We start from the raw sequence: 27,776 nt of genomic DNA on the forward strand, positions 1-27,776 counted from the left end.
GGGAAAGTGGCAGGGTGGTGGTGGTGGTGGTGTGATGAATTGGGAGATTGGGATTGACATGTATACACTGATGTGTATAAAATAGATAACTAATAAGAGCCTGCTGTATAAAAAAATAAATAAAAATTTAAAAAAAGATAACCCAGAAGGAATGAGCACCTCTAGAATCCAGATGATGATCTGTACCATTTTGCACACAAAAAAACCACAGGCCCTTGAAGAAAGGGTCAAATCCAAGTATGGGGCAGGAATGTATGAGATGAGTCTGGGGCATCTTGTGCCAGAAGGCAAACAGGATTTTAAAGATTAATGCGGTAATACTGAAAGGACACTGGAGAGAATTTACAGGGGCTCCCACCGGCCAAAGATAGGGCAGTTTAAGCATCAAAAGGGATAATAACCACAGTTGCTTAAAACACATCAAATATACAAAAATCCATAAATGTATAATGATATGCAAAAAATGCTCAATGGTTACTTCTGGAAGTTACTAGGCAACATTAGTTTAAAATGAATAAAGGGGAAAAAAATGAATAAAGGAAAAGAATCAAGATTTATCCAACCTTTCCTATATGACCCGTGTATCAGGATAACCAAACAGTAGTTGTGGAAAAGTTCTCCTTAAAGAATTCTAGCTAATAAATGCAGAAGGAACGACCCTTAGAAAAATCACCATTTTACAACCCTAGTGAAACACTCTATCTGGGCAATAATCATATGGATATTCAACCACTACCTAAAGATTGATGAGGAACTTACAGTGCTCAAATTGGCATCAACCAAAGTAAGACTTGCAGGCATTATGGGCCTCATGTTGTGTTGTCAAAGGAAGTACCCAATACCACCAAGGCATTTTTTCCTAAAAACTGAACCTAAATCAAATCAAGACTTTACATCTAACTACCATTTTACAGGAAATAAGAGAGACAAAGGAGCAAGGTAAATGACATCTCAAGGAAGTAATTAGCCAAATCCAGAACGTGTGTGCTGTGGACTGAATGTTTGTATCCCCTTAGGTGAAAATCTTAACCCCCAGTGTGATGGTATGAGGAAGGAGGAGCCTGTGGGATGTGATTAGGTCACGAGGGTAAGTCATGAATGAGATTAGTTCCATATAAAAGAGACTCCTGAGAGCTCTCCTGCCCCTTCTGCTTTGTGAGGACACAGTGAGAAGACTGCCATCTAAGAATCAGGAAGCAGTTCACAACAGACATCAAAACTGCTGGTGCCTTGATCTTGGGTTTTTCAGTCTCCAGAACTGTAAGAAATGTTGTTTGAACCACACAGTCTACGGCAGTCTGTTACGGTAGCAGCCCAAATGGACTACGACAGTGTGATATATTCTACAGGAAGAATGATCCAATTTCTCCAAAAAATCAAAAAAAAAAAAAAAGAAAGGGAGGGAATACAGTTAAGGACTAAAAGTGACTTAAAAGTTCCAACAGATGTAATGTGTGATCTTTGACTAGATCCTAACCTAAAAAGACATCCTCGACAACCAGGGAAATTTGAATATCAGATTATTTTAATGAATTATAATTGATTTTGTGAGCTATATTAATGGCATGGTAATTATATTTTAAAAATTAGAAGTCCTTTTGAGAAGAATATGAAAGAATTTATAGGTGAAATGACAGGTGGCCAGAATTTGCTTTAAACACTGGAAGAAAAAATGTTTGGGAAGGGGTTGATAAGATTGGCAAAATTTGGGGCTTCCCTGGTGGCACAGTGGTTAAGAATCCGCCTGCCAAGGCAGGGGACGTGAGTTCGAGCCCTGGTCTGGGAAGATCCCACATGTCGCAGAGCAACTAAGCCCATGCACCACAACTACTGAGCCTGTGCTCTAGAGCCCACGAACCACAACTACTGAGCCCACGAGCCACAACTACTGAAGCCTGTGCGCCTACAGCCCGTGCTCCGCAACGAGAGAAGCCACCGCAATAAGAAGCCCGCACACCACAACGAAGAGTAGCCCCTGCTCGCAGCAACTAGAGAAAAGCCCGCGTGCAGCAACAAAGACCCAACACAGCCAAAAATAAATAAATAGAATAAATTTATTTTTAAAAAAAGATTGGCAAAATTTGATAACTGTTAAAGGTAAGTGATGGGTACGTGAAGATCCATTATACCATTCTCTCTACTTTGTATATGTCAGAAAATTTCCGCAATAAAAAGACTGATTTTCAATTTTGAAATACACAGTATATCTTAAGTTTGAAAAGCATATTTGGCTGAGGAATTAGACACATTACATATGCTCCTGGATAACCAAATTATAAAATATCCTCTTATCAACAGGTTTTACTTTTTTCAAAAATAGGGACAAGTTTGTTGTTGGGTTTTTGTTTTGTTTTTTTTTAACTTTGCTTAGATATGGATTGTTAAATTATAATTTAATCAGGTGCTCTTTTGTCCTAAATTTTATTACGTGATAAATAAAAACCAAACTATTTATTTAAAACTAAAATAAAATTTTAAAGATAGGATTATTTCCCTGTCAACATTAAAGAGGTTTCTTTGTAGTTAAACTACAGAATGTTAACCTAAAAACTAAAAGGTTGTAGAAGAGTGAAAATAAATGGCCTATTGTATTCCAGAGCCTAAGTCCAAAAAGGCTAAACATTTATTCATTCATTGGATACAATGTCAATGTCAACTATTTACTTAGCTACCATGTGAGATGACCAGCAGTATCACACTGCTTCTTTGGACATTTAAGCTCATTTTATAAATGCTAGTCTTCCTTTTGCCTTAAGATAGCAACATGTAAGTTGAAATGCAGTAACTTCTGAAAATAGGTTTTTACAGGGATCATTAGCCAAACAGAATAAAGTACTTGTACAAGTTGAAAGAAAAACTAGCTTGTGAACTCAAAATACCACATTACTACCGACAGGTCATCAATAAAAACAAATAAAATTTAACTAAAGGCAATCACTGTATACACATACTTCGTAATAATGTTTGAATCGGCAAACATATAAATGTCCATGCACGCATGTATGTGTACAATAGTGCCCTGTACATGAAAACTCAGATCACTTTCACTCATCTGTCCTAAAGCATTCTCACTTTCTACTAAATGATGACAAATGGATTCGCATCCTACATGGCTGTTCCACTAGATGATAGTATTTCTAAAGAAAGAAATTAATTTAGGAAAAAAAACAACAAAAACATCCACAAATATTAAGAAAATATGCATGTATCTCATTTTCTAAATAACCTCCCTAAAAGATATAAGAAAACTGTATGAAGCAACAAAAAGAGTATCCTTTCAGTTTCAACTTGAATTGATACTAATTCATTATCAAAGAAAAGACAAATAATTCAACAATCTTCAAAATACTGCTTTAAGGGCTTCCCTGGTGGCGCAGTGGTTGAGAATCCGCCTGCCGATGCAGGGGACACGGGTTCGTGCCCCGGTCCGGGAGGATCCCACGTGCCCCAGAGCGGCTGGACCCGTAAGCCATGGCCGCTGAGCCTGCGCGTCCGGAGCCTGTGCTCCGCAACGGGAGAGGCCACAACAGAGAGAGGCCTGCGTACCACAAAAAAAAATAAAAATTAAAATTAAAAAAAAAAATACTGCTTTAAGTAAGATGAGAGATAGTAATGACGAGAGATACTATAACAATAATAATATTTCTACAACGCAACATCATTCCTAGACAAGAATTACATACCGAAGTAAGTTCTGAGGATGCGACCCATATCACATCAACAAGTAGGAGAATAACAATCCCAAGAGCCATTCGCCTGCGCTGAGTGAAACCACTGCTCTGGGAATTCATTCGGTTCATGATAAATACACACACCATTTGCAGTCTGTTTCGTGAAAATACAGATCACATTAGAGGAGATATTTTTTAAATAACCATATAAAAACGAGAAAATTAGTATCACAGAAATATTTTACATTTGTTAAGCTAATGTTCAGGTTGAAAGTCATACAGGTAAAAAAAAAAAGTGTGTAATTTACCTTATTTTAAAGGCCTTTCTGAGGTCTTCAAGAGCAGTGCCTGAAAACTGGTCAGATCTGAGTCTAAACGGAGGTGAAGAACTCAGCGCACCTAAAAACCACCAGAAAACAACGCTTATGAAAACATCAACCACTCAACATAAGATTCATAAGCTCCTTTTCACTCTTCATCTTCCAAATGAAAGCAAATGAAAGAATATCCAAGTGTGTAAAATATAACTGACACTTTCCTCTAGACTTTCATGTTATCCGTTGTGCATTTCAAATTATACTCAGAAAAGAACATGGTACAGGAAAAAAAAAAAAAGCAGTATTCAACAAACGGCATATTTAAGAATAGTTAGCTACTGAAAAATAGCTTCTCCGAGTTTCATAAATACAGAATTGCATTCGCCTCCCGTGCCTCTCTCCGGAGGTACCCACTCCCGGGACAGCGTCTAGACACGCGCCTGTTTCTAAGTGTCTTTTCCGTCCCCGATCTCGAGCGGAGTTGGGTGATGTGAGAGGAAGAGATTTGTTGTGAGTCTCGACGGCACGTTTCCAAGCACCTCACGTGGTAAAGGGAAAGGATCCTCCAGGCTTCCCCACCCACCCCTGTCACTTATTTTAGATCTAAATAGTCATTCACGAGATGGGTGGGGAAACAGCTGTTAAAGGGAATCTTCCCTTTTCGGAGGAAAAAAAAAAAAAGTTAAGCCGGTGACGCCTCCCCAGGGAAGGCGAGTAAAGCCCTGAAGCGGCGGCGCCCAGGCAGCTTCCCCAGACACCGTTGCCGTTTCGGTCAAAGCACGTCGGCTGCTACCAAAGGCTGGAGGTGGGGCTGTTGGTGGACCCTCGAGACCGGCTTCGGCTCCGGGTGATTTCGCGGGCCGCCCGTGCCTACCTACCTGGCCTTCCTGCACCGCGATGGTGTCGTGGCGGCACCATTAGCGGACCCGGCCCGGACCCGCCGCCGCCCAGGACCACGGCCGCGGCCTCTGACTCACAGGGCTGTCGCGGCGCCTGACATTGCGCTGCGCTGGAGGCCCAGCCCCTGAAGCCGCGGTGCCCCTCGGGGCTAGGCTACCGACGCCACCCGGCTCCACTCGGCCCGGGAGGGCGGGGAGGGGGCGAGAGTGAGGAACCGCGCAAGCAGCGATGGCCGCGGGGGCCTGGAGCTGGATCCTGGAGCTGGATCCTGGAGCTGGATCCTGGAGCTGGATCCTGGCCCCGCCCCCGGGCCCGCCCCCGGCCCCGGCCAGCCAGCCTGGCTGCGGCCCTGCCCCACGGCCTGAGGGCGGCGGCGTGCGGGTTACGTCACTGAGGCGCAACGGCGGCCGCGGGAGGGTCCGCCTCTAGGGTGGTTTGGCGGCGCTGGGCACCGAGCGCGGAGACGCGGCTGGGGGGGCAGGGAGGAGCGGAGGTTGGAAGAAGGGAAGTGGGGCGCGGTGGAAGGAGAAGAGGGAAGCGGGCGTGGGTGGCTGGGTTGGAGCGAAGGTCAAGGGAGGTGGCCGAGCCTCCAGATGGCCCCGCGCTAAAAGAAGAGATAGCGACTCCATTTCTTACAAAGTTCGGTCAGGCAACTCTGGATATTCCTTTCTCGAGAAGAGGCCGGAAAAGTAAAATGGCTTGGGAGAACTTTTGCTTTCTGGAAACTTTTTCTATGTAAAGTAGATCGCAGCTCTGGGAATTAGAAGCTGTGTCCCTAGGGCAAGCTGCTTCACCTCCGTGACCCTCAGTTTCCTCATCTGAAAAGTGGGCATAATAATAGTAGCTGCCTCATCTGTTAGTTTGTACATATGCCAGGATTACATGAGAGTGTACAAATGTGAAGGGCTTAGATAATTCATGGCAGGTAGAACACAAATGTTAATAATTTTTACACCGTACAGATTTTTTTCTTAATCATCTTTTCAGTATCCCATAAGAAAAATGGCTTGCCAGCGTGCTGGTTTGCATTTAGAAAACAAAAACAATACTACGAGGTTCTGTATGGAGTTGTCTACCACCAGCGCATTTGTAACATCTTTATGAGATGGTGTGAAGAAATGAAATTTTCTTCTATAGTCAAATGTAGTGCATTTCTTACCTTTTTAATCTCTCGTTTTATTGAAATTGAATGTATTGAATTTTTTCAGTTGACTAATAAAACAATACCAATGGACATTTTTTGTGTAATCTAGTCAATTTCTAATAAACTATCAGCATCACGCTCCTTTAATAAATTATTCAGAAACGTATCATGCAGAATAGAAAAACCTTAACCATTTACTTAAAATTACTACTTAGGGGAAATTTGTTTGCAGACATTAATCAAATTATTTCAGTACCTGCTTTATCCTTCTTTCTTTAGGGTGTCAGGCTCATAATATGCTTAAGAATTTTTAAGCTACATTTATGATACACAGACTGAAAAAAATAGTAGCATTATGAATACCTCCCAGGATCTAAGAGTCAGGAAAATTAGGTTCTAATTCTTAATCTGACCACAATTTATTGTGTAATCTTGAGGACTATCATTCTCTCTACCTCAGTTCTCCATCTATAAATATGCTGATACTCTTCATCCGTTTCTTAAATAAATAATGGAAATGTAAGTACTTTGTAAATGTATATAAATTACCATTATTACCACTTATTTCCAGAGCATCTGCTAAAGGCCGGTGCCTCTAATCCTAGGTTAATCTTCCCTTAACATTTTTTTCCCAGCACACTCTGAGGGAAATTCCACTGGACTACTCTGAGTCAACAGGCCCTGGTGTGGTTTCTGTGCCGTGGCATCCTGACCTCAGGCATTTCTTTCTTTTGTCCCCATATGTCTTGTCCAAGGCCAAGTCCTCAGAAACTTCAAAGTCTTAGAAAGCTGCTTTCTGATATAAGTTTAACTCATCTCTGTGTGATTAAGTCTTTTTTTTGTTTGTTTGTTTTGTTTTTGTTTTTTGTGGTATGCGGGCCTCCCTCTGTTGTGGCCTCTCCCGTTGCGGAGCACAGGCTCCGGACGCGCAGGCCCAGCGGCCATGGCTCACGGGCCCAGCCGGTCCGCGGCCTGTGGGATCCTCCCGGACCGGGGCACGAACCCGTGTCCCCCGCATCGGCAGGCGGACCCGCAACCACTGCGCCACCAGGGAAGTCCCTGTGTGATTAAGTCTTAAAAGCAGGTATCTTTACATTTCCCTTCCTACCAAATCCCAGCTGTCTACATTTTCAAATATAAATTACACAAGAGCAAGGATTTTTGCCTATATGGTCCTCCACTGTCTCCTCAGCGCCTAGAATAGTGCCTAACACAGAACTGCAGTCAATATTTGTTGAATGAGCTTGAACATCCTGCCATCTCTTGACCTTTTGAAGCCAATTTTCTTCCTCATATCTTCATTTCTGTTGGTAGTACTACTTTCGTAGTCTCACAGGCTTAAAAAGATTGATCTTTCATTTTTATTAATTTCCTTTTTACTCTTCAAAGTCGATCACTCTTCAAGTCCTTTTGAAATCTCTCAATAGTAGACCCTTAAGATTCATCAGTTAAGTCTTAAAAAAAAATCCCCCAAAATATAGAGAATATAATTTATTCAGTAAGTACCTATGTTACAATATGAATATGAAAGCAAAGTTGTATGTGAGTGTACAGGGCAGTCACTAGTTAACTAACTCCTGTACACCAGTATCAAAGATTACATTTTAAATTCAAGCCTCAGTAAAATTACAAATGGCTACGTCATGAGCCTTTGGAGCACCCAGTTAATAGTTGAAACCACTTATAATAGTTCTGTGAATTCCAAGTGTGGAAATAAATAAATAAGACTCAAACGAGAAAAAGCAAAAGATATTTATTCAGAGCTTGTGATAGGAAGGCAGTCAGCTCCCATCACTTGTATTTGGCAGAGACTCAAAGACAGGCAGGGAAGTGTAAAAGCTTTACAGTAGAAAAGGGGAACTGCTTCAGGATGCCTTGATTGTTGGCATGGGGAAACGAGAAAGACTAACCAGAAGCAAGGCATCCTATGTGGTTGGTTAGGGGTGCGTACTTGCCTTTCTCTGGTTGGTCCTAAGTTGGAAACAGGGCAAAAACTTAGGAAGCTGGCAGTTACTGATCAAGTCCTGGCCAACGGTCTACTCTTGTAGCTTGTATGTTAACATCATATTCTCTTTAGTACCTACCAGAATGCTGGGTACACAAGCTCAATAAATAATTGATTTGATTTGTATCTAACACATGGTCTAATGGATTGAGGTTCACAGTTTTTTTTTTTTATTGTACACAAGAGACTGCTTTTGAATTTGAATTACTGCATTTTACGGGGTAAATAATATGCTGTAATGGAAGTCATAACCTTGGGAGATTCTGAGATATCTAAGGTCCTAAGGGTTTATTGTGTACACTCAAGTCCTAGACTTTAAAGTGTTTACAGGCAGGTTGGAGGAGCAAAATAGCAAGAGATCTGAGTAAAAGTTCCAAACATATATAGAATAGGCATCCCAGGACAGTGCTTGATTGCTGGCTACTCATTGCCATGCCCTTGAGGGTATGGGCCAGAGTTCCGCAGGCATGATCTCTTTAGGTAAATATAAAGAAGGCTTTAGAAAACAGGTGGATCTGAGCTTCATTTTAATGATGGGTAGAATCTTGATGGGGGCAGGGTAGAGGAATGATATTTTTTCTAAGAGAGTAAAAGAGTATGAGTGTAGGGGAGGAAAAATTCTTTTTTCCTTTCATCCTTCTAGGTTCTCCAGCTGGGGTCCTGTAAAATTAGACTGACAAAAGACAGATTAACAAGGGAACAACAAACAGTTTATTAACACATACAGGGCATATCGTTGGGGAGAAATCTCAAGGAAAAGTAACTCAAATGGGCGGTTAGAGCTTGGGCTAATGTAGCATCTTAACAAAGCAATAATTTCTAGAGATGTGACAAAGGAAAAGAGTTGCAGACTTTCAGGTGCAGCAACCCATGAGAAGGTAAACACGCAGGGGCAGCTAACGGAATAAGGTGGGTTTGTGCAGGTCCACCTTGGCTTTCTGTCTTCTTCGTGGCCGTAAAACTTCCCAATGAGAGGGGATTTAAGTATGGCAGTCCTTAATTTTTCAGAAGTTTCTGCTTTTAGTCAGGAAGGCTTCTTTCTCCATCTGTTGATCTCATTGGCCTCCAGCTCAAAATAATCCTATGCCAAAGTGACAATTTCGGGGGGTGGCACATTCTGGTCTCTGACATGAGCAAGAAAGAAAGGTGTGTCCAGAGGCAACTGGTGAAACACTTGACAGAACACAGCACATATGGAGGGAAGGACTGGGAATTAATACAGATCAGGTGAATTCTGGGGAGGTTGCAGCATGTTGTGGGAACTAGTTCAGGGAATTTGGACTTATAATTTGTATGTGAGGAGAATCGAAGAGCTTTTAAATAAGAGAGAAACACTTTTAGTAAGGCAGAAATTATTAAGTGTCCACTTGATGGCTACCAGTGTGGTAGTATTGTTGGGGCATTATGTAAGACATGGCCCTCAAGAAAACCATGTTATGGACAAAACTGATTATCTAATTAAAGCAGGCATTTGCTAAGCTAGAAAGTACTGAATCTAAACGTACTGGTCTAGTATCCTTTTAGCACTATGTACCATGCTGGACGCCAAATCGATGCTCTTTTTGAAAATGGTCTCACTGGAGTGTTACTTCCTTTTATATCTTACCGGTGAAGGCATAATTGGTGAGGAACGAGATAAGAAAATAAGAGCCCCATTTAATTGATGCTGAGGAATTTAAAAGTGGCGCGGCCCGTGCCCGCCCTGTGCTTTCAGCCAGCCCATCCATCAGCCTCCTGCCAGCTGAGTGGCCCGTGCCAGCAGGTTACAGCATGGTAACGAGGAGCTCATCGACAGCCACATGCACTTCCCAACGTGCTCCTGACCTCCTCAGCTTCTCCCGTGTTCTCTCATCTCCCATCTTGGTCTTGTGCTCTGCTCCTGATACTTGATACCTGATACCACTCGCCCAGTACAACCTTGGCTCTTTCCTCTCTTATCATTTGCACCAACACCTGCGTTCCCATTCCCATCTGCTGCGAGGCAGTAAATGAACAAACCCAGCCTGAGCCTCACTGCCCCTGGAACACTTCTACAGCCCATGTGGCCCATGAACAGCCCAGGTTGCCTCGACTCCCAAATGAGAAAATTTGAAAAAAGCAAACTGAGGCTATGATGTATGTAACAGGTTGCTAGATGTGACTCTTCGTGTTATCTTCTGCTTTGAGCCCAGGCCCCAAAACAGAATAAACAATCAGTAGCGAAGACAGTCATGTTCTAAGGTAAGGGAGTAGACTGTAAAGGGAGTGTCCTAACCCAGTTTTACTCTCAGCACACCGCTCACATCCAGGCTGTATATGTGGACTAAGAATCCATGAGAAGAGTCTAAAGATGGGAAACTATGCATTTGTTTGAAGAGCATTGTCACGTTCTCTGAATATTCCCATCAGCATCCCCCTAGGGATTTGGGATGTGTGCTTCTCCCCACCTCAGGACCAGCGAGGGAGGAAGTAGGCACTTCTAGAGAGTATTCAAAGGTCTTACTTAGCACATGTTCTCTTGAGTTTAAGGAACACAAGGGCTGGTGCCTGAGGCTGGGGGCAAGAAGATGCAACTAGGGCTTACTGGAGCCTTGCTGCTCTGTCTGCATGATAAGGAAAGAGAATTCTGATGGGAATGGCCTATATTTCCAGGAAGAAAAATGAAGATGAATTTCTCACGGGCTAGAAGTGGACCACATAGGAAGGAGCCATATTGGGTTTCTTAAGAGTGACTCTACCAACCAGGGCTGCCTCGAGGGATGAGCTATCTCTTAACAGAGAACTACTCAGGGGAAAATTGTAAGTGGTCAAAGAGGTGAGACAGGCCCTTGCCAAGGAAACTACAGGAAACATATGTCCCAGCAGAAGCATTCCATGAGAATGAAGATCTGCATATGGAATACGCCATGCCGGTGGTGTTCTAGTAAAGGGTTAACAACCAGATCTCCAGGAAAAGAGTCCAGATTTGTAGCATTTATGACTTCCACGGTAAGATTCCTTGGCTCCTGCTGCATCCAACTTCGGGGTACCAACGTGACATCACTAAACATGGAAAAGATGCACAACAAGACACCACTGTAGAGTGCTTCCACCATGCATATACAGTAGACATAAATAAACTCAAGACAAGAACGTAGAAAACAGTAACATGTAGTTAAGTAGTTAGAAGATAATGAGTATTTGTTATCTTTGATTTTAAAACATTTATTTAATTGTAAGTTTATATATGATTTAATTTTTAATGATATATGGAATTAACAACCACACAAAATTCCTGATAATTGAACAATTAGCTCTTGAGGGTTGGTACAGGCAAACTTAGCATACGCCACTGTACCATTCCCAGAAGGCAGAGATGTCGTATTACAGCCAAACCAGGCAGGTAAGACCTTTTCTGTCCCTTCCCTGGCATCCTCCCTCTGCCGTATCCCCTAACCACAGAGGTATCAGACACAGCCTGGTGAGTGACAGAAAGGAAATAAAATAAGATAGGGGATAGAGAAAGCAGCCAAGCTTCCCTCCCAACTGCAGGCTTTCAGGCCTGAAACAGCCCTGGGCTGGCAGAAGGGTGAAGCTTAAATTGAATGAGAGTTAGGAGGTATACGATTATTAGACTAAAATGAACTTTTAAACATCTAAACATATCCAGAAAAGCTAAGCAACATGCCTACTATTTCATCCGGGGGCAGCAAAGAACAAAGAGAAAAATCAACTTTATAGGGGAAAAGGTGAGAAAGCATAATGTCATTTTATGTGTGTATCCTGCAGTCATTCAATAAACAAATATCCTAACTATGCATTGCTGTGTAACCAATTACTCTAAAACTTAACATCTTAAAAATTATTTCACAGTTTCTGTGGCTCAGGGATTTGGGAGTGGTTTAGCTTTGTGGTTCTGACTCAAGGTCTCTTCGTGAAGTTGCAGTCAAGATGTTGGCTGGGCTGCCATCATCTGAAGGCTTGACTGGGGCTGGGGAATCTGCTTCCAAGATGGAGCACCACATGGCTGTTGTCAGGAGGCCTCGCTTCCCTGCTAGTTGTTGGTCTCAGTTTTTCTTGCTAACTTCTGGTCTCAATTTTTCCCCAGGTGGACCTCTCCACAGACTGCTTGGGTGTCCTCATCATGTGGCAGATGGCTGGCTTTCCCCAGATCAAGCAGTGTGAGAGGGAGAGCAAGGGAGAAGCCACAATGACACACCATCATCTTCACTATACTCTACTCATTTGAAGCAAGTCACTGAATCTACCCCACACACATGGGGTGGGTCAGGGGGATGAGGCTCCGCCTTTTGTAGGGGGAACTGTCAAATTTGTGGATGTATTTTAAAACCACCACAACCAATAAACACATCTAAATGAATAAATACATATGTGTTTGCTGTAGTCAAGTTATCTCCAATCAGGATGTAGCCATCTGTGAATTTATTGAAGGTAATTTATTGAACTGACTCTTTTTATCTTTATGTGACAGGAGCGCTAGCTTGAGTCTTAGAGTCATTCAGAATTATCTGGGAGCCCTTGGCAAACTGAAAGCTGGTGGTACAAAAAGACTGAGGTTTTTCAGGAAAATGACTGATCCTAAGAAAGAAATAATCAGAGAGCAATCCTGTGGCCCTGAAAGAAAGTCTTGGCCCTCAGAAAGGAGGAGCAATTCTAAGTAAAACATGGTATCAGTCTCATTTCTAGCATCTCAGCCTCACTGCGGGACAACAATAATGCTGAGGGGTGGAAGCCCTCTGTGGTGCTCTAGCAAGAGAAGGCTAACATACATGTAGATGCATATTCCTAGCAACACTATTCACAATGGACAATGGAAGCAAACTGTCTCAGTACCTTCCGGCAGCTATAACAAAATATCACAGACTGGGCAGCTTATAAACAACAGACATTTATTTCTCAGTTCTGGGGGCTGGGAAGTACAAGATCAGGTGCCAGCATGGTCACGTTTTAGCAAGAGCCCTTTTCCTGGTTCATAGCTGGCACCTTCTCTCACTGTGTTCTCACATGGTGGAAGGACCAAGGGATCTCACTGGAGCCCCTTTTATTAGACACTAATCCCATTCATGATGGTTCCACCCTCATGATTTAAAGAACTTCCCACAGGCCCCACCTACTAATACCATCACATTGGGCTTTAGGATTTCAACATATGAATCTGGGGTGGACACAAACCTTCAGACTATAGCACATCTCAAGTGTCCATCAACAAATGAATGCATAAACAAATTGTGGTATATATATTTGTATAAATAGCAGAACAATACTCAGCTGACTGAAGGAATTAAGTGCTGATTCACGCTACAACATAGATGTACCTCGAAAACATTATGCTAAGTCAAAGAAGTCAGACAAAAGGTCACATATTGTATGATTTCATTTACATGAAATATGCAGAATAGGTAAATCCCTAGAGACAGAACAGAAATCGGTGGTTTCAGGGGCTCAGGGAGGAGAGAATTGGGAGCAACTGATCAATGGGAGGAGGGCTTCCTCTGGGGATGATGAAAATGTTTGGGAACTAGATGGGCGTGGTGATTGCACAACACTGTGCCCCGGAATTGTTCACGTTAAAATGGTTCATTTTGGAAGAGATATGGAACATATGTATATGTATAACTGATTCACTTTGTTATAAAGCAGAAATTAACAAACCATTGTAAAGCCGTTATACTCCAATAAAGATGTTAAAAATAAAATGGTTCATTTTATGTTATGTGAATTTTGCCTTAATTTTAAAAAATTGATTAAGAGAGAGAGAGAAGGCTTGTATGTGAGCACAGGTATGAAGCATCTAGAGACTCCAGAAATCTTTGGAGGGGGCATAGGAGATCTTTCAGGGCATGAGACCCAGCATTACGTGTGTGCATGGGTGGGAGTACAAGCCAGGTAAACCAGAAGTAGAGCTGCTACTATGCACTTGGACCCACTTGAAAGCCTGGGCAAATTCAAGTTTATAACAGTAGGTGCCAAGAATAACGTGCTTAACATGAGTTGTCCACGCTTAGTAGTTCATGTCGTGGAAGCCCAATTGGTCCAGTCCCTATTTGACTTTTGAGAGCCCTTTGTCAGGCGGAGGCAGGATTATATGTTTTGGGGCCTGGAAAGAGCCCCTCTCTCCTTTGGCGAAATTAACTCATTCATGAAAAGATTCAGCCTACTGATGCTCGGAACCCTAAGGAAAAAAGGAGATTTTTATGCGTGGTGACCTAAAATAACTGAGCCTTTTCCTTAAGAGCTAGCAACTCTCTGTCAGCCTGCTCACCACTTTAATTGGCCTGGTTTATTCCCAAGAGTGCTCAGTGGCTACAAGAACAAACATCTCACCTCTTTACCTTATTCCAAACCAAGCTAGAGAGTGCTTCCTGGGAAGTGATTCTATGGAAGGGGCCTTGTTCTGTGGCCAGAGTTAGGACTTCCCTGAGAAACCCTAAGATGACTCTGGGACCTCTGCTTCAGGCAAGACTTCAAGGGCCTTGTTTTTCTTCTGGAGCTCACAAAAGACATGTTAATAAGCAAAGTTTATTCATAATGTAATTATTTTAAAATATTTAAAAGTGCCTTTTCTGGGCTCCCCTGGTGGCGCAGTGGTTGAGAATCCGCCTGCCGATGCAGGGGATGTGCCTTTTTATGCACAGGACGTCCTTTAGGAAGTGTGCAATACAGTTTTGTACAAATGTATGTATATATATTATTTACTATACTAAATATTTTACAGCACAGGTTCGTAACACTATAATTCTTAGTAATTCTGAGGAACAAAATATTCTAGAATTATAACTCAAATCATATTATAAGTCTGAAAAGGTATTGTTTCATATCATAGGCCCTCAAATGGCAATTGATCAAAAATTATTTATCGATGCTCTCATATAGGACCATTGCTAGACAATGTGGGGAATACATTCATTCACTCCACAGATATTTCTTTTTTTTTTTTTTTTTTTTTGTGGTATGCGGGCCTCCCTCTGTTGTGGCCTCTCCCGTTGCGGAGCACAGGCTCCGGACGCGCAGGCTCAGAGGCCATGGCTCACGGGCCCAGCCGCTCCGCGGCATGTGGGATCCTCCCAGACCGGGGCGCGAACCCGGTTCCCCTGCATCGGCAGGCGGACGCGCAACCACTGCGCCACCAGGGAAGCCCCACAGATATTTCTTAAGTGCCTGCTATGCCCCATCCTCTATTCAAGACACTGGCCTGTCTTAGAATGACCTTAACTTCAAGGCACTGGAGATACAGCAATAAACAAGATAAATAAAACCCTTATACTTTGGAGCTTATTTTCTAGAGGTGGGAGGTAGACAATAAATAAGCAAACAAAAACAAAAATAAGTAAATACAGACTGTGATAAGTGCTCTGAAGGAAATAAAGATGGAAATGTGACAGTAGTTCGGAGAGACCAGTTTCCAATGGATCTCTTAAGGAAGGCCTCTCTAAGGCGGTGACTTTTGTTCAGAACACTGAGATTGAACCAGTAATGTGAATAGCCGTGGGGAGAGCAACCCAATGGAGGAAACAATAGGTGGTTTAAGAAGGAAGACCAGGTGTGGCTGAGGCCTTGGTGTGCAAGAAGAGGTATAAGATGGGAGTGAAGAGGTAAGCACCAGCCAACACACAGAGTCCTGAGGCTCGTGGGAAAAGTTTGTATTTCCTTCTTAGTGCCATGGGAAGACACTGATCAGTTTTAAGCAAGGGAGTGACAAGATTCTGGGTGATATATTTTTAAAAATTACTCTGGCTGCCATATGAAGAATGAATAGGAGGGTGGATACAGAGAAAAGGGAGAAATTAAAAGGTTATTTTTGGAAGTCCTGAGACAGTGTCTTGGATTTGCTAAGGAGTCGGGAAAATGTAGAGACATGGGCAGATTTGAGATAGGTTTTGGAAAGAGAACTTCCTGATCAATTGGATGTGGTATTGACATGAAGAGCACTAAATATCCTCTTGACAGTGGAGACTGTGTCTTTAGTGCCTAAAAGATTACCTTAAACATACATATATTTGTTGAATCAATAAAACTCGCTGAGCATGTAGAAATGTAGGAACCATACAAGAAATACAGAACAGTGTTATCAAATTCTGCTTTGTGTGTTACCTTTAAGAGCGACTAGTGAACATCAAAGATAAAACTACTGGTCAGCTATTCCAGGTTGGGGGCAGGTGAGACAGAATAGGATAAATAAGTGACAAAGTGGAGCGGAGAATTGTCTCAGCTGGGAAATGAGGTGAGTCAAGAACCAACTGATGACAGTGTATAGCAACCAAAAAACTGCCTTGCAGGAGGTAGGGAGTGTACATCCTGTTGAAAATATCCTTAATTTGCCTTTTAAAAGATACATTTAAAACTCTAGGTCGAAATCTTTTGAAGCAGTGAGCTATTTGCATATATGGATATTGTTAGGCTAGATTTTAAAAGCTAAACCTTGCGAAATTTAAAATACCCAACTTCCCTGGTGGTCCAGTGGCTAAGACTCCACTCTCCCAATGCAGGAGGGAACTAGATCCCACATGCTGCAACTGAGTTCGCATGTCGTAACTAAAGACCCCCCATGCTGCAACTAAAGATTCTGCATACTGCAACTATGACCCGGTGCAGCCAAACAAACAAACAAATAAATAAATAAAATATTAATAGATAAATAAAATAAAATACTCAGAGTCTTGCTTCACCTTCCCAGGTCCTCGGTATTGTGCTTTCCAGGGTTTTGAACTACAGTTCATTTAAGAATTAAGATATAAAATAGGTAATCTCTTTCTTTTTTTAAAAATTCTTTTGGCCACACCATGAGGCATGTAGGATCTCAGTTCCCTGACCAGGGATCGAACATGTGCCCCCTGCAATGGAAGCATGGAATCTTAACCACTGGACCGCAAGGGAAATCCCAAAATAGGTAATTTCAAAATTAGAAATTTGTGGGTGGTGAGAAGACCAGGCTGCCAAAACTCTCAGAAAATCCTCATCTTAGAATGACCTTAACTTCAGCTTCTCCTCCTGCTAGGAGTTCGCCTATTAATGTCTCCTTGGAGCAGCTGTTATCACTGAAACAGTTAAGCCTTTTGAGGTCATTAAGTATGAGAAGGACACATGAACAAGGAAAATCTGAAAAATGTGGTTAGCGTCCACTAAACTTAGCATTGACATCTTAGCAGAGGTTAATTTTTATTTTTTTAGAGCAGTTTTAGGTTCACAACAAAATTAAGCGGAAAGTATAGAGAATTTCCCTGTATCCCTCCCACCCAACTTCCCCCTCTCCAAATGCCCCTAACCAGATTAAGACAGTATGTTAAATGTGGTGATTTTACATGTACACAGTTTTTCATGACTCTCTTGTCTGACAAAGACAAACAAGTTAAAAGACTGTTTTGCACAATGTACATTTGTGGCAGCTAAGATAAGTTTCTGATAGTTCAGCATGATTACCCTTCAATTTTCCTCGAAGACCAAGTCGATCACTGCCCCACGGGCACCAAAAGCAGCTCCTCTGCTATTTCACACAGACTTTCCTGTTGTTGGTGGGATGTGTCAGCTGCCTTCATCTCACCACCTTCCCTGCCAGACTTAAACTGTCAATGATCTTTTTTCCTCAAGTAAATGAACAGAATAAATCTTCTGAAACTAATTGCATATCACGCTGGATTTATCTGTCTGTGTCTTGTCATTGGTCAACTAGGGCTTTGAACTTTGACTGAAATGTAGTTTCATCATAAAGATTACATGGAGTCAATCCAACCCTTTCTCATGCAGCTCCTGGGAAAAACTGTAGCGGAGACAATTCAATGCAAACATGTAATAGTAGGGATAATTAAACAAATTAGCAGAAATTGAGTGCTTTGATTCATTAGCTTGCTCTTTATCACATACTTATTGTACTTTGGGCCAGATGTGGTGCTTGCCACACAATAGTAAATAAATCAGCAGTGGATCCTATTCTTGAGGAGCTCTGTCTAATGTGGTTGTTCTCAATGGGCTGATTTTATCCCCCTGCAAAGAACATTTGGCAACATCTGGAGACAATTTTTGGTTGTTACAATAGGAAAGGCGCTACTGATCTCTAGCAGGTAGAGGCAAGGGAGGCTGCTAAACACCTTTAATACACAGGACAGCTCCATAACAAAGAGTGTCAATAGTGCCCCAAATAGCCACAGCCCAAAAAGTCAACAGTGCTGAGGTTGAGATACTTTAGTTTTATGAATGGAAACATGTTACAGATTTACTGAACAGTTTGTTTGGGGTTGATATAGACATCTCAAACCTGCAAAGAGAAATAGGTCCAGCCAACATCAGAAGGCGGCACAAGGACGCACAGATGGTTTTGCTCACTGTGATGTTTTCAGATTCTAGTGCAATGATTCTCAATCTAAGGGCCAATGTGGAATTCCACATAGAGTCTTAAAAACTTTTGGTGACCAGTTTGTACTTCTACTAGGTATCCATAGAGAAATGTGGAGCCCAACACAGAGAGCTGGGGCTAGCCCAGACCCTACAGTGCTCTTCTTTTCCCTTTCTTTTTCTTTCTTTCCTTCCTAACTTCCTTCCTTCCTAACTTCCTCCCTCCCTCCCTCCTTTCTTTCTTTCTGTCTTTTCTTTCTTTCTTTTCTTCTTCTCTGCCTCTTTCCTTTCTTCCTTTCTTTCTTCTCTAAATTCCTGGAGCATTTAGATAACTCTACTTTACACTTTACTATGTATAGCTTTGAAGCTATAGTCTGATCATTTTATGAATGGAAATATTGTCTTCCCAAGAGATGACACAACATGAAATTTCATCTCTACTTCTTTTTGTCCTTCTTGGCCTAATGTAATGCTAACCATTTAACAGGTGCTAAATAATTGGTTCTTAGTGACTTAAACAAAGGAAGGAAAGACTCATAAAAGCTTCAAATGGAGAGACGGGAAGAGAGAGGGGTATCAAATGTGTCATAAGATGACAATTAAGCACAATGCAATGGATCAGACAGGAAAAACGCTATAAAGACTTTTACTGGGACAACTGGTGCAATTTGAATATGGACTGCACATTAGATGGTATTATGATATCAAAGTTAAACTTACCAAATTTGGTCATTGTTCTGTGTTTATGTAAGAGAATGTCCTTGTTCATAGAGGATACATCAGGAAAGGGTAAAGGGTTAAGATATCTGCAACTTAAATGGTTCAACAACACAAATAATAGTAATACTAATATATGTGTATGTGCACTTATATGTATGTACAGATATAAACAGATGGTGACAAAGTAAATATGGTAGAGCGCTAAAACTAAACACTGGAGGAAGAGTGTGTTCACTGTATTCTTTTTAGCAATTTTTCTATAAGTTTTTCAAAACAAAGAATTTACGATTTACATATATATAAAAAATACTGTGATGACTATTAACTTAGGCTTGGCAGTTGCTTGAATGCATACATCAAAGAAGAGTGAAAGATACTTTCTTGGAAGTTACACCTTTGCCATCTGCTATAAGAGTGAAAGATACTTTCCTGGAAGTTACACCTTTGCATCTGGCTACAGTGGAAACAGCAAGGTTCAATTGTGAGATGGAATTAAGCCAGTTAAAAGGAAGTGTCATGCTTTTCTGATTAGGCAACATATGCCAAAGCTACAGTTGGATGAAAGCCTGTAAAACTTGGATGGAGAGATTCTCTAGCTGCCTATTCCGGCTGAAGGGACAATGTCCAAATGCTTATTCCTACACTGTCAAGAAAAAATTTATTTTTCCATTCCCCTTGAACCTCTAACATGGTAGATCAATGGAAGAACATGGTCAAGGTAAATGTCAGAGGCCTAATTCTCTTTTTTTCCAACCCTCACTTCAAGCACCGGAAATATTCTGACTCCAGTCCAGTGCTAATTCTTTTAGACTACTAGTTTAATTTTTTTCTGCCATGGCACTCCTAAATACCCTGTATTTCTCCAAAGGTTTCTACACCCCCAACACCTGAAACTCTAGAAACTCCATGATGATCTAGAGTGATTCCAGACTATTATATACTCTTATCACCTGCTAACAGTGAAGAAGTAAACAACTTATCATCCCCATTGCCCCAAGTTTGGAACATCCTTGATTGATTAGTTTATTGGATCATTCAACAAATATTTAATTAGTACCAAACTTCCTCCTCTCCCAGACTCTCACCATCTCAGGAAATGGACCTACCATTGCCCCTGGGGCCTGGAGCAGTGTTAACCTTGTCACCTCTTTTTTATATCCGCAAGGACATCCGCAAGTTCTGCCAGCTCCACATTCAAAATACGTCTTGAGACCAGCCACTTCTCACACCCTCATCCTAACCACCACAACCTCTCACCTTGACAACCAAAATTGCCATCTTATGGAGCTGCTTCCACTCTTACCTCAGACAGTCTATTCTTCAAAATGCCTTTTGAATGAACTTCTCAAAATATAAATCAAATCATATCGCTTCCATTTTCAAAACTATCCCATAGTTTCCATCACACTGAATAATTCAAAGTTCTTATTGGGGCCTACAAGGCCCTAAATACTCTGGCCCCTTCCTACCTCTCCTACCATTTACCACCTAGCTCACAAGATTCCAGCCACACTACCTTTTTGCTGTTCTTCCATCATCCCTAGCCCTTCCTGCCTTCAGGCCTTTGTATTTGCCATTTCTTTCCCCTGGAACTGTTCCAAGTCATCTCCCCAGAGATTTTCCCCAATCCACCCAATCTAAAATTATTCCCCCACGCCACCCCACCATCACTTTTCATTCTGCTACCTTATTATATACTTTTTTTCACAGCACTTACCATGAACTGAAAATACAGTATATATTTATGCATTTGTTTGTTTTCCATCAGAATATCAGCTCCATGAGTGCAGGAACTTTTTGTGTCTTGTTCACCACTGCATCCCCAGCCTCTAGATAAGGGTCTAAAGCACAGAAGGAGCTAAATCAATATTTATTGATGGAATGAATGCATAACTAATGCTCTCTGACAAATTTTCTAAACAAAGCTCCCTGCTCTAGAGTAGCTAGCCTACAGTTAATGTTGTTGGAACCACTGTCCTCAGAATTCTTGCTGTTAACTGTTCCCTTGTCCTCCTGGGAGCTCTTTTTTTTTTTTAATTTTTTTGGAGTATAGTTTACAATCCTTGGAGCTCTTAAAAGCCAGGAATATGAGAAGGTAGAAAAAGAGAGTAACAGTTTGGAAAAGATCCATTCACTTTTCAGGTTTGGCATTACACACTGGTAGTAGAGTAGGTGCCCACCTACTGATAGGAAAGGCCGCTGTGACAAAAAATACCTTCCCTACTAGATTATTACATACCCTGAAATTCTACTCTTAAGGATTAAATTATCAAGTCATCAATATCAAGGTGTTGATTCTTCTTCTATTATTCAGACCATTAACAAATTCGTAATAAAAAATGTTCTTCTCTATCCTCCTAGCACATGACTTGCACGTGTATATATTCAGTAAATATCTGTTGAATAAATGAACAGACTCTCCTTGAGTTTACTGCCTCATTTTCCTTGCCATGCACTTGTCCCTGTTCTGCATGTCTTTCCTTTACCACTTCAAACTCTGATAGTTCTTTCTAACTTTAATTATACACCTGGATTTTTTTCCAGAAATAAATATGCTAGCTACTGGTTAACAGCAAAGACCTTGGCATCTGAGATGAAGGGGACAGATGCTTTTCTGAAACCTAATATCTTCAGCCTACCGCTCAAACTTGCCAAGGGACTTATTCTGGCCCACGTGTTCCAAAGGTACCTGCCTGCCTTCCCACCCTGAGCCCCCCATTGCGAGGTGGCTAGCCTCCCGACTGTCCTCTGTGTCATTTTTATTCTCACTTTTATAACTGCTTACGTGTTCCTCCGCCCTCTGCTTTCTTCAGCCCGTGCAAGTAACGTTCATTCTTCAGGGTTTGGATCAAAGAACATCTCAGACCATGCTAAGCTAATTAGTCTCGCTTTCCTCTGAAATCCTATAGCAATAAGTATTAGTACCACTTGTTTTTGTTTGTTTTTTAAAGTTTATTTATTTATTTATTTTTGGCTGTGTTGGGTCTTCGTTTCTGTGCGAGGGCTTTCTCTAGTTGCGGTGAGTGGGGGCCACTCTTCATCGCGGTGCACGGGCCTCTCACTGTCTCGGCCTCTCTTGTGGCGGAGCACAGGCTCCAGACACGCAGGCTCAGTAGTTGTGGCTCACGGGCTTAGGTGCTCCGCGGCATGTGGGATCTTCCGAGACCAGGGCTCGAACCCGTGTCCCCTGCATTGGCAGGCAGATTCTCAACCACTGTGCCACCAGGGAAGCCCAATACCACTTGTTTGAACACATAATTACATATTATCCTGGATCACAATCTAATTCTTCCTGCATTTATCTTGTTTCAACAGTTTGATTGTATAATCAGGGAATATATTTTATTTTTCTCCTGTATGTCTTCTAAATTTCACACAGAGCCCACCTGGTTGCTTTTACACAATGCTAGAGCTCAATTAGTACTTGCTGAATTGCATAGCGTATGAATTAAATACATTTACCACAGGAGAAATGTAACTGCTCTCTAAATGGTTTGGATAAAGTCAAAGATGAATTCCAGGTCTTAGCATTAATAACAAGATGTACCATCCTAGATCCCTGTTTCGAGACTGAAGGGCAGGCCTTCCCTGGTGGCGCAGTGGTTGCGAGTCCCCCTGCTGATGCAGGGGACACGGGTTCGTGCCCCGGTCCGGGAAGATCCCGCATGCCGCAGAGCGGCTGGGCCCGTGAGCCATGGCCGCTGAGCCTGCGCGTCCGGAGCCTGTGCTCCGCAACGGGAGAGGCCACAACAGTGAGAGGCCCGCGTACCGCAAAAAAAAAAAACAAAAAAAAAGACTGAAGGGCAGATGAAGGTACATAAGACATGATGGTCTTCCTCCCTCATTCTCCTGAACTCAGCCCTCACCAAATATTGCTTGGCTTTCTTTTCTGAAATACAGGGAAAAAAATCTCACCACCATATTAAATAATTTGAATCTTTAAAGCATGTGTTTTACATAACTCATCCTGGTAACAAAATTATTTAATCTTTCAACTAAAAACAAACTCCAGATATATTAAAAATTAAGTTGACCTTCCATCACTGGAACTGTCTATCCATCATGAAATTAAGTGTTGAATGCCTCATTTCAGCTCTGGAGCATCCCGTCCCACCAGAAGAAAGGAAGCTATTAAAGATTACTTGGTCATATCAAAAAGAGTCAAGAGAAACTTCACAAAGTTCCTACTAGAAAAAGATGGGAAAATTTGAGCAAAATCAGAATAGTAATTGCAATGAATTTTGATTTACCAAATGTGTTTGAAATTCATAACTTAGTTTTTAAAAATCTTATAAAGTTCATTTGTTACCTTATAAAAATGCCAAGTGTCAGATGTGGAAACAAACTTATGGTTACCAAGGGGGAGATGGGGAGGGGCGTGGGATAAATTGGGAGATTGGGACTGTCATATACACGCTACTATATATATATCGATAAAAGAGGTAACTAATAAGGACCTACTGTATAGCACAGGGAACTCTACTCAATACTCTGTAATGACCTATATGGGTTCAGAATCTAAAAAAGAGCAGATATATGTTTAGGTATAACTGACTCACTTTGCTATACAGCAGAAACTAACACAATATTGTAAATCCACTGTACTCCAGTAAAAAAAATTAATTTAAAAAAATGCCAAGTGTCAACTAACTTATTTGAAAAACTGGTACATTTCTTTTTATAGAAATATTCTGGCTAATTAATAAAGGAAGAATAATAACGTAATATCACCCTGATAGATTGTATTATTGACCCAATTATTCACTCCTTCTAGAATCCACACCCTTTTCTATGTAACTTTGCAATGCCCTCCGGCTGAGCCACCAGGTGTCAAGTTGATAGATTAGGACAACAGCCAAACTGAAGACAACAATAAAATCTTTTTCATTTACAGTAAGTCCCCTACATACGAATGAGTTACATTCTGAGAGCACGTTCGTAAGTCCAATTTGTTCATTAACTCTGACAAAGTTAGCTTAGGTTCCCAACAAACACAATCGGCTATATAGTACTGTACAGTAATACGTTTACAATACTTTTCACACAATTAATACATAAAAAACAAACACAAAAAAATAAAGAAAACATTTTTAATCTTACAGTACAGTACCATGAAAAGTACAGTACAGTATCAGCTATATCACTGCTGCTTTTACAATTGCTTCTGGACATCCTGGGCTTGAAATAAAGATACTGTACTGCTGTACTCTATACAGTGCTGTACTCTATACAGTACTGTATAGTAAAGTACACAAAAGCACAACCACTTGTAGAGGACGCACGCACATGACACTGTATGCCAGAAACATGAACTAACTTACGTGATTAGACATGGGAATGCACGTTTGTTCTTTGAAAGTTCACATCTTGAAGGTTCGTATGTAGGGGACTTAACTGTACTGCAGAAATGTAGGTAAGAGGCAAAAGAGAAAGAAGCCACCTCCCCAGTGTTCCAGTTTTCCCCGTGGAATGACACTGGACTAGGGTCAGTTGAATGCCTTGCAGAGAGGGAGAATCATCTCACTTCTGAGAATCCCTGAACTTTTGGCCTTTTTTTTGTGGATCCAGGGACTGGCAGGAAAGAGAGAAAGAAGGGCTCAGAGGGCAAAAGTCCTAAGTCAAAGTGGAGACAAATGCCTCAGCCAAGGCCCCAATTAGGGGGTCTTGGAGGATACACCTGGGAAGAGCCTTGCTGAGGTCCCCAATAAAAAGAACTCTGAATGGAGGCACGTGGGCCAGGAATGTCACCATGTGTAAGAACATGACTGGTGGGGTGAGGGGGGCCTGGATCCTCAACTGTACCTCCAGAGAGTGTCGTGTGCTTTGTACCAAGTCTGGCATGAGGAGGGCAGCTTCTCCCCCTGAGGTCTGCCAGGCAAAGCCTTGTAGTGGCCTATGGTCAGGCCTGAAACGTCATACATAGAATTTTGGCTGCAGCCTGGCTCTTCACTACCCACTGGAGGCAGGACTACTACCTCTTGACTTTGGACTTGGGGCATATGACTCACTGTGGTGAACAAGATGAGGTGAAAGTGGTGGTAAATAAGCTAAATAAATACTTATTATCACGTGCTATTGAGATTGTTTGATCCTTTCTCATACAGTAATATCAATAGCTAACTGATACAGTATCCATTTCGCAACCCAAAATGGGTTAATTAATGGGTCTAGGCAGTGATTGCCAATGTTAAAACAAGAGACAACCGATATGATGTGCCTCCTGATAAAAGTATACAATGCCACCCATGAAACAGCCTTGCCACGAATCAAAGCTGAAACTGATCAAACCTCTAGATCCAACTACCAATTTACAGAAAACACAGGTGATGGGAAAACATATTAAACAATACTAAAGTCCAGATTGTGGGAAAGTGATGACAAAAATCCAGGTTCTTAAACAAATAATTTGAAAGAGGGAAAAAAAAAGGAAGGAAGGAAATCAATAGATTGAATGAGATTTAGAGACATAAAAATCAATTGCCCTGTATAAACCTTATTTAGATCCTGGTTAAAACAAAAGTTTAAAAAATTATGAGACAATAAAGATGATTTATTATTTGAATGCTGGATATTTGATATTTCAGGAAATTATTGCTAGTTATTTCAGGAGTGATAATGGTTTTGTGGTTATTCCATTTTATCTATTGCAGCAAACTTAGTGGCTTAAAAGAGCAACCATTCTATTAAATCTTTCAACTTTGTGGGTCAGGAATCTGAGCAGGGCTCAGCTGTGAGTTGTCTGCTCCATGTGGCACCATCTGAGGTCACTCACTGGTATTCAGTTGGCAGATGGGCAAGTCTATGGGGTCCAAAGTGATTTTATTCCTATGTCTGGTGCTTGAAGAGGAAGAACGAAAGGTTGGATTCTTGAGACTTTTGACCAGCGCACCTGTGTGTTCATTGGCTGTTGATTGTGGAGGTTTCAAAGTTGTCAGACCTTACCTAGCAGCTCAGGTCCCAAGAGATCCAGACAGAAGCTTCAAAGCTTCTTAAGGCCTAACCTTGGAAATGCCAGACTGACACTTCTGCCACATTCTACTGGTCAAGCTAATCACTGTGGCTGAGGTTCAAGGTGCAGGGACTTAGATTCCACCTCTCAGTGGAAGGAGTGGTTAAAAAATGTGGGACCATCTGTAGTCTACCACAGCAATTATGTTTTTAAAAGGAGATGCCTTATTTTTAGACATATATACCAAAGGATTTATAGATGAAAGTTATGCTGTCTGGGATTTACTTCCAAATAATTGGGGTGAGGAGAGGATAAGGGTATTGATGAAATAGGATAAGCCATGAATAAATAATTATTGGAGCTGCATGACAGCTATGTGGGGTTCACTGTATTAGTCTATCTTCATATATGTTTGAAATTGTCCATAAAAAGAAAGGTATCTTATTTTTTTCAAACAGTACTTTTTTTTTTTTTTTTGGCCGTGCTGCCCGGCTTGTGGAATCTTAGTTCTCTGACCAGGGATTGAACCTGGGCCCTCAGCAGTGAAAGCGTGGAGTCCTAACCACTGGACCACCAGGGAATTCCCAAAAGAGTTATTTTTAAAAATTTAAGTTTTCCTTTATCTGAAAGCTATGTAATAATAAAATAAAAGATCACTGGAAACACCTCTGTACTATGCTTATGGTGTATCTTTACTGATATTAAATATTGAGAAAACCTATATAAATTACTATTACGGATAGGAACTCAGGTATTTGGAATTTGAAGGAGAAAGTTTTATTTCCTTAGATTACTGGTGTACAATTGTATGTATGATGTGAATTTACAGATGTCTTATATTTGAAATACTGTCAATAATTTTAGTGGTCTGTAAAGAGCTTTCAATACCTAGTACAGCACAAACTCAGCTGGCTGCTTGATTATGTGGTTTTAAAAGTTTACTTTTAAATAGTTATAGTGGCAAAATCCTTCCAGGAAAACAGTCAACTACTTTTCAGTTAAAAATTAACATGCTTTAGTAACTACATTTTCCCTTTAGGCGTAATACTGTGACTGAATTTTTTCCTTCCATTTAGATCTGTCGCTTAAAAACTCTCTAACGCCAGCACAACTCAATGAATAACTAAAGGAAAACAAGAATTGCATGACATCTGAATGTGTAAAAGGTACCTAGGATTTTCCATTTCCCAAACTCTGCATTATTTATTTTTGTATTTACTAGGTCTATTATTGAACAATCTGCAACCCTTAATAATCAGATTCCTATTGATCCCTCTTTATATATAAAAACATAGAGGCCAGGCCACTAACATTTACGTTACTAACTATATGGCCAAATCTCTATAACTACCAAGTTGTTACTGTGCCTTATGGAGGATCCCCAATCCACACAGTACCTGTACAATAAGACTCGATGCCAAGATTTATTGCGACACTACCTCAATTAAGGCTGGAAGTTCAGCCTCATTTGACAAATATGCAGTGATTCTGAAGAAGTAATGCTTGAGGAAAAGGCAAATGGCTTTGACATTTGTACCATGTTTGCATGAATGACTTTCCCTCTCCATCCCAAAACTACCAAGGGCCTTCATGGAAGATTCTCCTTTCTGCAATGCTCCTACATAATCCTGAGGTAGGAAAACTAAAGAATGAATTAGAACTCATAATCATGGGACCCTGGGGAAGACACATTCTTTCTGTGCCTTGGTTTCATCATCTATATGATAAAGATTACAATTTCTGTCCCATCTACCACGCAGAATTA

General features: G+C 41.3%; 1 protein-coding gene across 10 annotated transcripts in view; it reads right to left on the minus strand.

Moving 5' to 3' along the window:
- SLC35F5 (solute carrier family 35 member F5) overlaps window positions 1–5,148 on the minus strand; it is a 44,160-nt gene extending 39,012 nt beyond the window's left edge. For 6 of the 10 annotated variants that reach the window (XR_003683550.2, XM_024115041.3, XM_028501017.2 and 3 more), the window contains exons 1-3: window positions 4,867–5,148; window positions 3,980–4,070; window positions 3,684–3,825 (exon numbers count right to left, since the gene is read on the minus strand). Coding sequence is in view for 8 of the 10 variants with exons in the window: in XM_024115041.3 (XP_023970809.1) it covers window positions 3,684–3,825; window positions 3,980–4,070; window positions 4,867–4,906 (273 nt within the window). In the remaining 2 variants the exon portion in view is untranslated. The remainder of the gene's footprint in view (window positions 1–3,683; window positions 3,826–3,979; window positions 4,071–4,866) is intronic. The other 4 variants (XR_002890443.3, XM_007102945.4, XM_007102944.4 and 1 more) reach the window with 4 other exon arrangements.
- Between the last annotated feature and the right edge of the window lie 22,628 nt (window positions 5,149–27,776).

Source organism: Physeter macrocephalus, chromosome 2 (assembly GCF_002837175.3).
Source record: "Physeter macrocephalus isolate SW-GA chromosome 2, ASM283717v5, whole genome shotgun sequence".
Taxonomy (NCBI): Eukaryota; Metazoa; Chordata; class Mammalia; order Artiodactyla; family Physeteridae; genus Physeter; species Physeter macrocephalus.